Raw genomic sequence first — 14035 nt, forward strand, 5'->3', positions numbered from 1 at the left:
CCGGGACCCCTCTGGGCTTCTGGACAGCATCCCTGAAGTTAGAGTGATCAAAAAATGTATTGCGCGTACGTTTGGGGAACCGAAACTGGTGTTTCTCCTGCTGAGACGCCGACTCCTCTACAGGAGGAGGCGGAGGTGAGAGATCCAACACCTGGTTGATGGACGAGATAAGATCATTTACTAAGGCGTCCCCCTCAGGTGTATCAAGGTTAAGGGCGAAGTCAGGGTCAGAGCCCTGAGCTCCCACGTCCGCCTAGTCTTCCTGAGAGTCCTCAAGCTGGGATCCCGAGCAGCGTGAGGAAGTCGGGGAAGAGTCCCAGCGAGACCGCTTAGCCGGTCTGGGACTGCGGTCCGGGCAGGAGTCCTCCGCCTGAGACCTAGGGGCCAACCTGGGAGCGCGCAGCGGCGCGGACCAAGAAGGGCCTGGAGGAGACAAGCTAACAGGGGCCGGGGCCTGTGGAAGGTCTGGTCTGGACTGCAATGCCTCAAGGAGTTTAGAAGACCATTTGTCCATAGACAGTGCAATGGATTGGGAAAGTGACTGAGAGAGTTTCTCAGCAAAAGAGGCCAACACCGGTGACTCTGTCCCTGCAGCCTGCTCAGGGGGAGCAGGGGGATCTACATGAGCCGAGGGACCCACCAGTGCCCGAGGCTCCGGCTGAGCAAGCGAGGCAGGAGTCGAGCATTGCTCACAGTGAGGGTAGGTGGAACCCGCAGGTAACATAGCCCCACAAGAGGTACAGGCCGCGAAAAAACCCTGTGCCTTAGTAGCTTGTTCCTTGTGGACGACATGCTGTTGTCTCCTAGGAGAGTGACCACTGAGGGTATATGGGAAAAGGGTATACAGCCTGACCGAACAGATATATATATCTATTATATATATATGTATGTATGTATATGTGTATGTATGTATGTATCTATTCCGGCACCCTAGGGGGACCAGCACCGAGTGACCGGTGTGGCTTACCGACCGCTAACGAGCGGAGTGTGTCCTCCAGATTCCCTGTCGTGGATCCCCCGGAGCTGCAGAGCTGCTTCACTGAGAAGCATCCACCGGCAGAATGCCAGAAAATGGCCGCCGGAGCTCTCAGGGGAAGAGTGGGGCCGAGGGCGGCGCCAGCAAAGAGCGGGAATCTGGGGTCCCCACAGTGGTCAGGGGGGAGGAAGACATGCAGGATGCTCCAGCCCTCACATCCGACGTCATGTCGGTAATCCCGCCTTTACCCCTGACAGGCAGGCCCGGGGGCGGAATTTTCGCGACTAGGCCGCGGTGAAGCCGGGGACTAAATTTGAGGCCGCGCCCGACAAGCAGGCACGGTCGGCGCAGAAGTCCACCGGCCTCCTCAATTTCACAACTACCGCGGCTTCCGGGAAGAAGGTGCGCTCCCTGCACAGTCCCCTATGGGGACACAGAGTACCTTTAAGTTGCAGGTCCCGGTCCCTGAGGTTGAAGAGGCTCCGGTCCGGCAGGTTCCACCAGGGGCTGCGGATGGAGCACGGTCCCAGCAAATGGATGACCGCTCTGGATCCCACTTCTCCCAGAGCCGCATAAGGGATGGTGAAGGAGACGGCATGTGGCTCCAGCCTCCGTACCCGCAATGGGTACCTCAACCTTAACAACACCGCCGACATAGTGGGGTGAGAAGGGAACATGCCGGGGGCCCCGTGGGGGCCCTCTTTTCTTCCAACCGACATAACTAAGTATGAGAATGCATGAGTGGATGTGTGCCTCCTTCCACACAAAGCATAAAACTGAGGAGCCCGTGGTCCACGGGAGGGTGTATAGGCAGAGGGGAGGGGTTACACTTTTTAAAGTGTAATACTTTGTGTGGCCTCCGGAGGCAGAAGCTATACACCCAATTGTCTGGGTCTCCCAATGGAGCGACAAAGAAAAAAAACTTTTGGTGTCTTCCTTTTTAAGTTAAGTGTTCACCGGTGAACGGGACAAGAAAATTTGTATTTATATATTAAAAAAATTGTTTAAAAGAACGGAGAGTCCTCAGTGGTTAATACCTTTTACTGGCTAACTGAAAAGATGGTAATAATTGCAAGCTTTCAAGACTACTCAGGTCTCTTCATCAGGCATGGTATCAATGTTACCATCAGGTTACCTTGCCTGATGAGACCTGAGTAGTCTCGAAAGCTTGCTATTATTACCATCTTTTCAGTTAGCCATTAAAAGGTATCAACCACTGAGGACTCTCAGTTCTTTTAAACAATTTTTTTATCTCTACTGGCTAACACGGTACAAAGATATATTTCTTTGTCGCTCCATTGGGAGACCCAGACAATTGGGTGTATAGCTTCTGCCTCCGGAGGCCACACAAAGTATTACACTTTAAAAAGTGTAACCCCTCCCCTCTGCTATACACCCTCCCGTGCATCACGGGCTCCTCAGTTTTTATGCTTTGTGCGAAGGAGGCACACATGCACGCATAGCTCCACAATTTAGTCAGCAGCAGCTGCTGACTATATCGGATGGAAGAAAAGTGGGCCCATATAGGGCCCCCGGCATGCTCCCTTCTCACCCCACTCTGGTCGGCGGTGCTGTTAAGGTTGAGGTACCCATTGCGGGTACATAGGCAGGAGCCAACATGCTGTTTTCCTTCCCCATCCCTGCAGGGCTCTGGGTGAAGTGGGATCCATAATCGGTCTCCAGACACTGGGACCGTGCTCCCTCCGCAGCCCCTGGGGAATCTGCTGGACAGGAGCTGGGTATCATCAGGGACATGGCCCTGCTACTGTGAGGTACTCTGTGTCCCCTTGGGGACGGCGCATGGAGCGCTTGTGTCATAACACGCTGCAGCACTGCTGGGCGTGTTAGTGCGCCGGGACTACCGCGCTGACCGCGCTTGTTTGCCGGCCGCGCTTATAACTCTAGTCCCCGGCTTCTGCGGCCTAGTACCGCATATTCCCACCCCCGGGCCTGCCAGTCAGGGGAAGGGAGGAACGCTGCACTGGAAGATTCCCGCACTTTCTAGGGCAAGGTGCTCTGTGTCCCCGTTGGGACGGCGCATAAAGTACCTTGGGCCCTGACGCTGCAGCGACTGCGGCGTGCGTATGGGTCCGGGACTACCGCGCCGACCGTGCACTGCCGGCCGGCCGCGATTTTAACTTTAGTCCCCGGCTTTTGCGGCCTAGTATGGGATTCTCCCGCCCCCAGGCCTGCCAGTCAGGGAAAAGGGCGGGACGGTCGGTATGACGCCGACAGTGAGGGCTGGAGTACACTGAGCTGTCCTCCGCCCCCCTCACTACCCACGCTGGGGCACCAGATTCCCGCACTTTTTGTGACTACGCCCACGCCTCCCTCCTCCTCAGAGAACGCCGTCAGCCATGTTTTCAGCAACTTCTGGCTGCAGCTGAGGGAGACCCGGGGCAGAGAATTTGGTGGCCACAAGCCACATCCGCAGCCCCTGGGGGAATCTGCCGGACAGGAGACGGAGTATCGTCAGGGACATGGCCCTGCATCTACAGGTACTCTGTGTCCCCGTTGGGACGGTGCATGAAGCACCTTGGCCTCAGACGCAGCTGCAACTGCGGTGTGGATTTTTTGTCCGGGACTACCGCGCCGACCGTGCCTGTTTGCCGGCTGCGGTTTTTACTTTAGTCCCCGGCTTTTGCGGCCTAGTGTGTTAAACTCCCGCCCCTGAGCCTGCCAGTCAGGGAGAAGGGCGGGACGGTCGGTATGATGCCGACAGTGAGGGCTGGAGCACACCTCGCTGTCCTCCGCCCCCCCTCACTGATCACTATAGGCCACCAGATTCCCGCACTTTTGTGACTACAGGGACAGAGCCATGCATCATAACGTACTCTGTGTCCCCTGAGGGACGGTGCATGCAGCATCTGTGTTACAAACGCCGCAGCGGTTGCTGACTGGTTTGTGAGACTGGGACTACCGCGCCGACCGCGCCATGTCTGCCGGCCGCGTTTTTAAATTTAGTCCCTGGCTCTTACGGCCTAGTGCCATATACTCCCGTTCTCGGGCCTGCCAGTCAGGGGTAACGACGGGACGGCCGACTGGACGTCGGCAGGGAGGGCTGGAGCATACGTTGGTATCCTCCTTCCCCCTCACTGAGCACTGGGGGGCACCAGTTTTTCAGGTGCTGTCCCCCACTTGGTACCGCGGTGTGTGTGTGTGTATGTATGTATATATATATATATATATATATATATATATATATATATATATATATATATATATAATGTGTGTGTTTATTTATATGGTATATGATTTCACTGTTCGGCAGCATTATTTGTTTTTGGCTGTATACCCTCACTGATTACTCTGCGGACAACATGCTGTTGTCTGCTCTTAAAGAGTAAGGGTGCCAAGGCACTGGCTTATTTTACAACCGGTACCTCTTGTGCGGCTATATTACGGGCACTGCACAGATGACAGCGACAGTTTCCATGATGAAATCAGCAAATCTCTGAATAGCTTTCACATCACAGGACTCAGTCTATGGACAGGGGGTCTGCTAAGATACTGGAAGCCTTGCAGTCCAGACCGATACCACAGGGCCAGGGAGCTGTGAGTTCATCGCTCCCGGGTCCCTCTGAGTCGGTACAACATCCTGGGGTAACACCCAGATCCCACGGTGAGAACTCCGTCACGGACCGCGGCCTATGATAGGCTAAGCGGGCCCGCTGGGAACCTTCCCCGACTTCATCAGGAGTGCGTGTTTCGATCACTCTAACTCCAGAGGGGCCGTCCAGTAGCACAGAACTTGACGGACAAGCGCTTACTAAGCGCCTTATTGACACGCGTTACCCTTTTCCCCCCTGACGTGCTTAACGGTTGGGCTCAGTGTCACAGGGTGGATCCTCCAGTCTCTAGGCTGGCTGCTAGATTCGTAGTATTAGGGGCAGATGTCCATCTCTCACGAATGCCACTGACAGGCAAATAAAGCTTATGATGAAATCCATCTATGAAGCCATAGTCGCATCTTTTGCTCCAGCCTTCGCAGCCGTGAGGGCACTCCAAGCTATCTCAGCTTCTCCGGCTGAGATTATTGCGGTTGCACATAACTCTGCCACGCAGGTTGTGTCCTTCACTTCTCAGGCGTAGGTTTTTTCGTTCTACGCCATGAACGCCGTTCCTGGACTCTGCGAGCCGTACAGCGGTAGCATCCACCAATTCAGTGGCAGTCTGCAGGGCCATGTGGCTACGTGAATGGAAGGCAGGCTCTGCTTCCAAGAAGTTCTTAACCGGTTTGCCATTTTATGGCGACCGTTTGTTTGGCGAGCAATTGGATGAAGTTACTAGACAGTCTCGTCCTTGCCGCAGTCCAAGACCGATGGGTGAGAGACATTCTGTCTCAAGGTTACAGGATACAGCTCGGCTCTCGTCCTCCGACTCGTTTCTTCAGAACATCTCCGCCCCCCGAGTGAGCCGATGCACTTTTTCAGGCGGTGAGCACTCTGAAGCCTCAATGTCACAAGGAGACTTCCTACCATCAATTGACATCAAGGATGTGCCGATCGCACCCGAGCTTCAACGCTTTCTGCGTTTCGCCATCAGGGATGAACACCTTCAGTTCGTGGCACTGCCATTCGGCCTGGCGACAGCCCCACGGGTCTTCACCAAGGTCATGGCAGCAGTGGTGGCGGTCCTACAGGGCCACTCGGTGATCACTTACCTAGACGATCCTCTAGTCAAGACACCCTCCTGGGTGGCATGTCAACACAACCTGACCATTGCTCTGGAGACTCTCCAGGGGTTCGGGTAGATCATCAAAATTCCAGGGTCAAAGCTGACACCGACCCAATCACTGACTTATCTCGGGATGGAGTTTTATACTCTCTCAGCGATAGTGAAGCTTCCGCTGCATAGTCAGCGTTCACTACAGACAGGGGTGCAATCTCTCCTTCGGGCCCAGTCACCCCTTGAGGCGCCTCATGCACTGTCCCAGGAAGATGGTGACAGCAAGGGAGGCAGTTCCCTTGCGCAGTTTCGTCTGCGTCCGATTCTTTCGGACACCGCAAATGGGACAGGAGGTCGACGTCCCTAGACAAGAACGTCTCTCTTTCCCTTGCAGCAAAACCTCTCTTCAGTGGTGTCTTCTTTCCACTTCCTGGGCGAAGGAAAAATCCTTCCGGCCCCCAGCCGGGGCTGGGGTCACGACGGACGCGAGTCTGTCAGGGTGGGGAACGGTCTTCCTCCACCACTCGGCTCAGGGAACCTGGACTCCGACAGAGTCTTCCCCTCGGTTAAATGTTCTGGAGATAAGGGCAGTGGATTTAGCCCTAAAGGTGTTCCAGCGGTAGCTGGACGGCAGGCAGATCCGAATTCAGTCGGACAACGCCAAGGCAGTTGCGTACATCAACCACCAGGGCGGCACACGCAGTCGTCAAGCATTCCGAGCAGTTCGGCAGATGCGGCTGTGGGCGGAAGCCACAGCCTCCAACTTCTCCGCAGTTCACATCCCGGGCGTAGAAAACTGGGAAGCAGATTTTTCTCAGTCGCCAGGGCATGGACACAGGGGAATGGTCTTCACCCGCATGTGTTTCTAGAGATCTGTTGCCGTTGGGGAACGCCGGACGTCGATCTAATGGCGTCTCAGCACTACAACAAAGTCCCAGCATTCAGGGCTCGGTCCAAGGAGCTCAGAGCTCTGGCGGCAGACGCGCTAGTTCACGACTGGTCGCCGTTTCGACTGCCTTATGTATTTCCTCCTCTGGCACTACTGCCCAGAGTGTTACGCAAGATCAGGTCAGACTGTCGCCGCGCCATCCTCGTTGCTCCAGACTGGCCGAGGTGATCGTGGTACCCGGATCTGTGGCACCTCACGGTGGGTCAACCGTGGGCACTCCCTGACCGACCTGACTTGCTGCCTCAAGGGCCATATTTCCTTCGGACTTCTACGGCTCTAATCCTCACTGTGTGGTGGCTCCTAGCGTCATCAGGGATATCTCCAGATGTCATTGCCACCATGAGACAGGCCAGGAAACCAACGTCCGCCAAGATCTATCACAGGACTTTGAGGATCTTCTTATCCTGGGGCTCTGATCAGGGTTTTACTCCCTGGCCGTTTGCCTTGCCCACTTTCTTTCGCAAAGGGTGGCCTTCCTAGTGGCAGTCACATCACTCAGACGAGTATCTCAGCTGGCAGAGCTGTCATGCAAAGCCACCTTCCTGGTGTTTCACCAGGATAGGGTGGTTCTACGTCCGGTCCCGGCCTTTCTCCCTAAGGTATCCCCGTTTCGTCTTACCCTCTTTGGGTCCGCATCCAGTTCACCAATGTGAAAAGGATTTGCATTTATTAGATCTGGTGAGAGCACTCCGGCTCTACATTTCTCGCACGGCGCCCCTGCGCCGGTCTGATGCGCTCTTGTCCTTATCGCGGACCAGAGTAAGGGATTTCAGGTTTTCAAGTCAACCTTGGCTCGGTGAATCAAGGAACCGATTCTTGAAGCATACCGTTCTTTTGGGCTTCCGATTCCTGCAGGGCTGAAGGCCCATTCTACCAGAGCCGTCGGTGTCCTGAGCATTGCGACACCAGACTACGGCTCGGCAGGTGTGTCAGGCGGCTACCTGGTCGAGTCTGCACACTCTCACGAAACACTATCAGGTGCATGCCGATGATTCGGCAGATGCCAGCCTAGGTAGGCGAGTCCTTCAGGCGGCAGTTGCCCACCTGTAAGAGGGGGCCGTTTTTCGGCTCTTTTTATCGAGGTATTCTTTTACCCACCCAGGGATTGCTTTTGGACATCCCAATTGTCTGGGTCTCCCAATGGAGCGACAAAGAAGGGGGGAATTTTGTTTACTTACCGTAAATTCCTTTTCTTCTAGCTCCTATTGGGAGACCCAGCACCCGCCCCTGTTCCCTTTGGGCTGTTGTTCTTTTGTGTACACATGTTGTTCATGTTGAATTGTTCTTTTGGTCCATGGTTTCAGTTCTCCGAACATCCTTCGGATTGAATTTACCTTTGGCCAATTTATAAGTTTCCTCCTTCCTGCTTTTGCACCAAAACTGAGGAGCCCGTGATGCACGGGAGGGTGTATAGCAGAGGGGAGGGGTTACACTTTTTAAAGTGTAATACTTTGTGTGGCCTCCGGAGGCAGAAGCTATACACCCAATTGTCTGGGTCTCCCAATAGGAGCTAGAAGAAAAGGAATTTACGGTAAGTAAACAAAATTCCCTTCTTTACTTGTATTTATATATTAGATTTTTAATTTTTTTTTTTTATTTGTTTGACAACTTTTTACAGTCTGTGTACCATTTTTGCTTTTGTTTTTAAGGTTTAATGCAGAGACTAAGAAATCGAGGGGAGAGAGATCGAGAAAGGGAAAGAGATATGAGGAGGAGCAGCGGTATACGAGCCGGTTCTCGTCGTGATAGAGATAGGTACCAACTACTGTTATTACTGTCCATCAGTAGTAGTATTGCTTTTTTTTTTCTTTTTCTTTTCTTCCAAGTAACACACTTTTTATTGTAGGGATTTTAGAAGACAGCTCTCTATAGATACCAGGCCGTTCAGGCCAGCCTCTGAAGGGAATCCCAGCGATGACCCCGACCCATTACCTGCTCATAGACAGGCCCTTGGTGAGCGGCTGTATCCAAGGGTACAAGCTATGCAGCCGGTAAGGACAGTTCAGCTTCTCCCTATGTAATCAAACGAGATGGTTTAACCCCCTTCACAACCAGTGATGTACTATTGCGTCATTGGTCGTGTCCCCCTGGTTACCGCGGGCTCTGGTGGTGATTCCACGGTAATCCCCGCGCATGTCAAACACTGACAGCGCGATTTGAAGCGCCATGGGGACTACCATGGGGCACAATGTATTAAAATGACGGCGCAGGGTCACAAGATGAAGTGGTTAATGTGTATAGAGCTGATAATTGCAATTTCTCCTTAGGCCTTTGCAAGCAAAATTACTGGTATGCTGCTCGAATTGTCTCCTGCACAGCTACTACTGCTGCTGGCCAGCGAGGACTCTCTGCGAGCCAGGGTAGACGAGGCGATGGAGCTCATTATAGCACATGGCAGGTACAGTACACCAGGCTGCTGTTATGCTAAAAATACAAGATGGAACTTAATTTAAGGTTGGGAATTTTGGGGAAATCACAAATGGGATTTCTAAGGGTCACAGAGACTGCTTTCATATTGGTCTGCACAGATATAAATGAATCAAACAATGAGACATGTTTACTGCTTGAGCAGAAGCTTGCTTCTGACCCGTGTATTAAAAATCTTGTGATTATACAATACAACATTTGACCTTGGAGCAAAGAACAAGGAGTCAACATCCCACATGGTGTGAACCAACTGATTATGATTTCTCTCAGTATGTTATGAATACCTTTGTTCATTTTGGCTTCATCTTTAACACCTTGCGGAACACACATCTTAGAATCATATTATGAAGCTTCTATGCGATTGTCATATAGATACACAGATCATTATGCAACGACATCTGTACTTTGATTATTTACATGCACGGATCATCTTATTACATCTGGACAAACTGCCTATAGCCCAGGCCTACCCGCACATATTAGATTAACTTTCCGATGTTTGCTTCTCAAGGGAAAACGGAGCGGACAGTATTCTGGACCTCGGCTTGCTAGATTCAACTGAAAAGGTGCAGGAGAACAGGAAGCGCCACGGTTCCAGCCGCAGTGTGGTTGACATGGAGTTAACGGACACAGATGACGGAGATGATAACGCCCCCTTATTTTATCAACCTGGTAAAAGGGGATTCTACAGCCCCAGGCCTGGCAAAAACACAGAAGCACGGCTTAACTGTTTCCGGAATATCGGCAGGTAATGGCCGCTCATCAGTGTTGTCTTGTATCCGGACATCTCTAGAACTTGGGTAGTTAACAATCACATTGTGTGTCCTTCCAGGATCCTCGGCCTGTGTCTGTTGCAGAATGAATTGTGTCCAATCACATTAAGCAGACAGGTTATTAAAGTTCTTTTGGGCAGAAAAGTAAGTGCACCCTGCTTTCTGGAAAAGTAAATGTTCTAACTTGTTTTACTTGAAACGGAGTAAGAATTTTGCCAATTGGTTTTCTCACTGATCAAATAGAGGTTGGAGTTGTTTGTGTGTTTGTTTGTGTGTTTGTTTGTGTGTTTGTTTGTGTGTTTGTGTGTTTGTTTGTGTGTTTGTTTGTGTGTTTGTTTGTGTGTTTGTTTGTGTGTTTGTTTGTGTGTTTGTTTGTGTGTTTGTGTGTTTGTTTGTGTGTTTGTTTGTGTGTTTGTGTGTGTGTGTGTGTGTGTGTGTGTGTGTTTGTTTGTGTGTGTGTGTGTGTGTGTGTGTTTGTGTGTGTGTTTGTGTTGTTCCCCCCCCCCCCCCTTTTCCAATCTCTCCAGTAATCTCCTGTACTGCCTCTAGTGGTGGCTGCAGACGCAGAATTTATGGTTGAACTGGCTGTGAGATATTAATCGGGTTGTTTTTAAACACATTTACAGTCTCCTACAAAGAGTTTGCTTATTAATCATATTCTCCAGCACTTTACAGACATCATCACTGTCCCCATTGGGGCTCACAATCTAAATTTGCTATTACTATGTCTTTGGAGTGTGGGAGGAAGTCAGAGGAAACCCACGCAAACACGGGGAGAACATACAAACTCCTTGTAGCTGTTCTTGGTGGGATTTGAAGCCACGACCCCATTGCTGCAAAGCAACAGTGCTAACCACTGAGCCACCGTGCTGCTACCTTCACTTGCTCTGAATCAGAAAAATGGGAAATAAATATATTAACAAAGTAAACAACTTTCTTAGGCTGTGTTCACACAATGCTTTTTTGCCGCCTTTTTTTTTTTTTTTCATGGTTCTGCTTGCAGATTTGTCACCAAACTGCCAGCAAATCCTAATGCCAGCAAAGTCAGTGAGACTGCTGAAGTGTTGTGCACACGTTCAAGATTTTCTCCTTGCAGATTTAGTGCAGAAAATGATCTGCAGCATGCAAATTCTTTCTGCGTTTTTCACCCATAAAAAAACCTAAAGCCCAAGTTTTTCTTGACAAAAGATGAAAAAAATGGTGCACAAATTTTGCAACCAAATCTGCAACGTGTGGACATAGCCTATTGTCTTCATTAAGATGTTGAAGCTAGAAATGTCATAATAAATGTCACTGTTCGAATTGTTACAATTTTATCTATTAACTGTCTTGTGTAGCATTATAATGCCTTGTTCTGTTGACTGTGCTTTGGATCTGGTACATGCACGCAGAAGAGACCATCCTACAGAAATCCACTTAAAGGGAACCTGTCAGGTCCAATATGTACCCAGAACCATGAGCAATTCTGTGTACATATTGCTAATCCCTGCCTAACTGTCCCTGTAGCATAGATAAAGGGATCTTTAGAAAAAGTATTTCTAAATATCCTTTATGATATGCTAATGAGCACGTGGACTAGTCACAAGGGTGTTGGCCCTCTTATCATGGTAGTACGCCCACAGGGATGTGCAACTATGCTAGTCAATTCAGCGTCATTAGCCGTGATTCACATACTTGTGTTTATGGTCATCACTGATCAAATGTCCCTGGCACTTCCAGTCTTGCACACTAGACCTCTCTGAAGTCGGGACGTGTACACCCATCTTCATTCTGCGCATGACTGGAAGTGCCAGGCAATCTGATCAGCGGTGACAGTGGACACCGATACGCATGGCACCGCTGGTGACGCTGCATTGAATAGCTTAGCACGCCCCTGTGTGTGTACTAACCTCCCAAGAGGATGGAATGAGAATGAGCGCAGGTACTATCGCCCTCGCGACTAGTCCCCTCTCTCATTATCATATCATAATCTTTACAGTTACTTTTTCTGAATATCTCTATGTATGTTACTAGATACAGTGACAAGCTATGTGCCCACGGGACAATGTACCCGCAGACTTTGCCGCAGGTTTGTCCACAGGTTTACTGCAGCTGCTGGCCGGAATCCACAGCTTTACATTGCTGCGGGTTCCGAGCATTTTTGTTGCAGTAAACCTGCGGAAGTCCCGCCCTCTATCTCCATAGTGGGGGAGTGGGACATCCGCAGCTGCACATACCGCACCATTGATACAGCACTCCCCAAATCCCATAGGGTAACATGGGGAGTGTCTACTTGCTTAAACATGCGGATTTATCTGGAAAATCCAGATAAATCTGCAGGTTTTCCGCGGCAAAATCCACGAGTACGTTGTCCTGTGGGCACATAGCCTTAGGCAGGGATTAGCAATATGCACCCAGGACTGCTCATGGTTCTGGGTGCATATTGCACCTGACAGGTTCCCTTTAATAATCTGCATGTTACCTGCTGCATATTTCACACTATACAGCTCCATTAAAATCCACAGACTTTACATGCTGCAATCACTTGTCCAACCTCCTCCCCATGGCAGCTACTGTATTAGGATGTGGACTATTTGCACTACAGGATTGAAGCCACTTTGCCCTTTATACTTTTTACCCTTGTGTCGCCCTTTTCCGATGCTTAGTAATACTCTACAGTAGCTGATGCTTCACGAGCGCTCTGCTCCAGGCTTGCTGTTTTTTTTTTCAGGGGCAGTGTGCTCCTGAGGATTGACAGGTCATGCCAGCAGCATGGTTGAGCTGCTCTCTCCTAAGCTGCTATCAGATCCAGCTTTTCCTCTGCAGTATAGGAGTACAGGGGCGTTGATGGTAGTCGGACCCAGCGATCTGGACTGTTTCAGAGCAGCACGATCAGGCTGTAAAGGAAAGAGCCTGCTGGTGCCACATGCTTTTTGCCTAGATAACTGCCAAGCGTTGACTGCTGGGTGGCCAGTGACCTAGGCATCGCGCTGTACACTATAAAATTATTAATCCCTTGATTCTTAGACAGTATTTTTCAATAAGTGGTAAATTGCAAAGTAGCTTGTTTTTACCAGCACTTTTCAGCTTTGCCTGTGTGTATTTGAGACAGCCCCTTTTAAAGTGTTATATTCATGCTGGTGTAATGTCGGCTTTCTATTACTAATCTATTTCATTTTTATGTCAAGGTGGGCTAGGTTCAGTTTTGGTTCTTTTTGTTTTTTTTTTTTTTTTTGACGCTGCGTTTTTGTGCGGCAAAAACCGCACAAAAACGCACCCTCGTCAAAAAAATGATTTGGTGCGTTTTTTGCTGCGTTTTTGCTCACTGCGTCTTTATGCGTTTTTTTTTTTATCAGTGAACAAAAAAAAGATCTGATGTCCTTTCCTTCTTCAATATGTTCTTCATTCTCCACTAGTGTATGCAGGAGAGCAGACAGCTGCAGAACTACAAGGCTCAGCATCCTCCATCCAGGACTGTATGCAGGAGTTTTTTGCCCTCCAAAAAATGACGTGGGCTTCGCCATATTTTTGTATGCTAGCCAGGTACAGCAGGCAGGTACGGGCTGCCCCCAACCCCCAGCTGCCTATTTGTACCCGGCTGGGAACCAAAAATATAGGGAAGCACTTTTTTTTTTTTTTTTTTTATTTCATGAATTAAAAAAAAAATGACGTGGGCTTCGCCCAATTTTTGAGTCCAGCCAGGTACAACTAGGCAGCTGGGGATTGGAATCCACAGTGCAGGGTGCCCATGCTTTCTGGGCACCCCCGCTGCGAATTGCAGTCCGCAGCCATCCCAGAAAATGGCGCTTTCATAGAAGCGCCATCTTCTGGCGCTGTATCCAACTTTCTTTGTCGCTCCATTGGGAGACCCAGACAATTGGGGTGTATAGCTTCTGCCTCCGGAGGCCACACAAAGTATTACACTTTAAAAAGTGTAACCCCTCCCCTCTGCCTATACACCCTCCCGTGGATCACTGGCTCCTCAGTTTTTATGCTTTGTGTGGAAGGAGGCACACATCCACTCATGCATTCTCAACTTAGTTATGTCGGTTGGAAGAAAAGAGGGTCCCCACGGGGCCCCCGGCATGTTCCCTTCTCACCCCACTACGTCGGCGGTGTTGTTAAGGTTGAAGTACCCATTGCGGGTACAGAGGCTGGAGCCACATGCCGTCTCCTTCACCATCCCTTAAGCGGCTCTGGGAGAAGTGGGATCCTAAGCGGTCATCCATTTACTGGGACCGTGCTCCATCCGCAGCCCCTGTG

At 50.5% G+C, this 14035-nt stretch overlaps 1 protein-coding gene across 1 annotated transcript in view; it reads left to right on the forward strand.

Annotated features, from left to right (window-relative positions):
- Nucleotides 1–14035, forward strand: part of UBR5 (ubiquitin protein ligase E3 component n-recognin 5) — a 392825-nt gene that overhangs the window by 328828 nt on the left and 49962 nt on the right. The window contains exons 49-53 of the mRNA XM_075353032.1: nucleotides 8243–8348; nucleotides 8440–8584; nucleotides 8861–8991; nucleotides 9532–9768; nucleotides 9853–9937. Coding sequence (XP_075209147.1) covers nucleotides 8243–8348; nucleotides 8440–8584; nucleotides 8861–8991; nucleotides 9532–9768; nucleotides 9853–9937 — 704 coding nt within the window. The remainder of the gene's footprint in view (nucleotides 1–8242; nucleotides 8349–8439; nucleotides 8585–8860; nucleotides 8992–9531; nucleotides 9769–9852; nucleotides 9938–14035) is intronic.

Source organism: Anomaloglossus baeobatrachus, chromosome 6, assembly GCF_048569485.1.
Source record: "Anomaloglossus baeobatrachus isolate aAnoBae1 chromosome 6, aAnoBae1.hap1, whole genome shotgun sequence".
NCBI classification, from domain to species: domain Eukaryota; kingdom Metazoa; phylum Chordata; class Amphibia; order Anura; family Aromobatidae; genus Anomaloglossus; species Anomaloglossus baeobatrachus.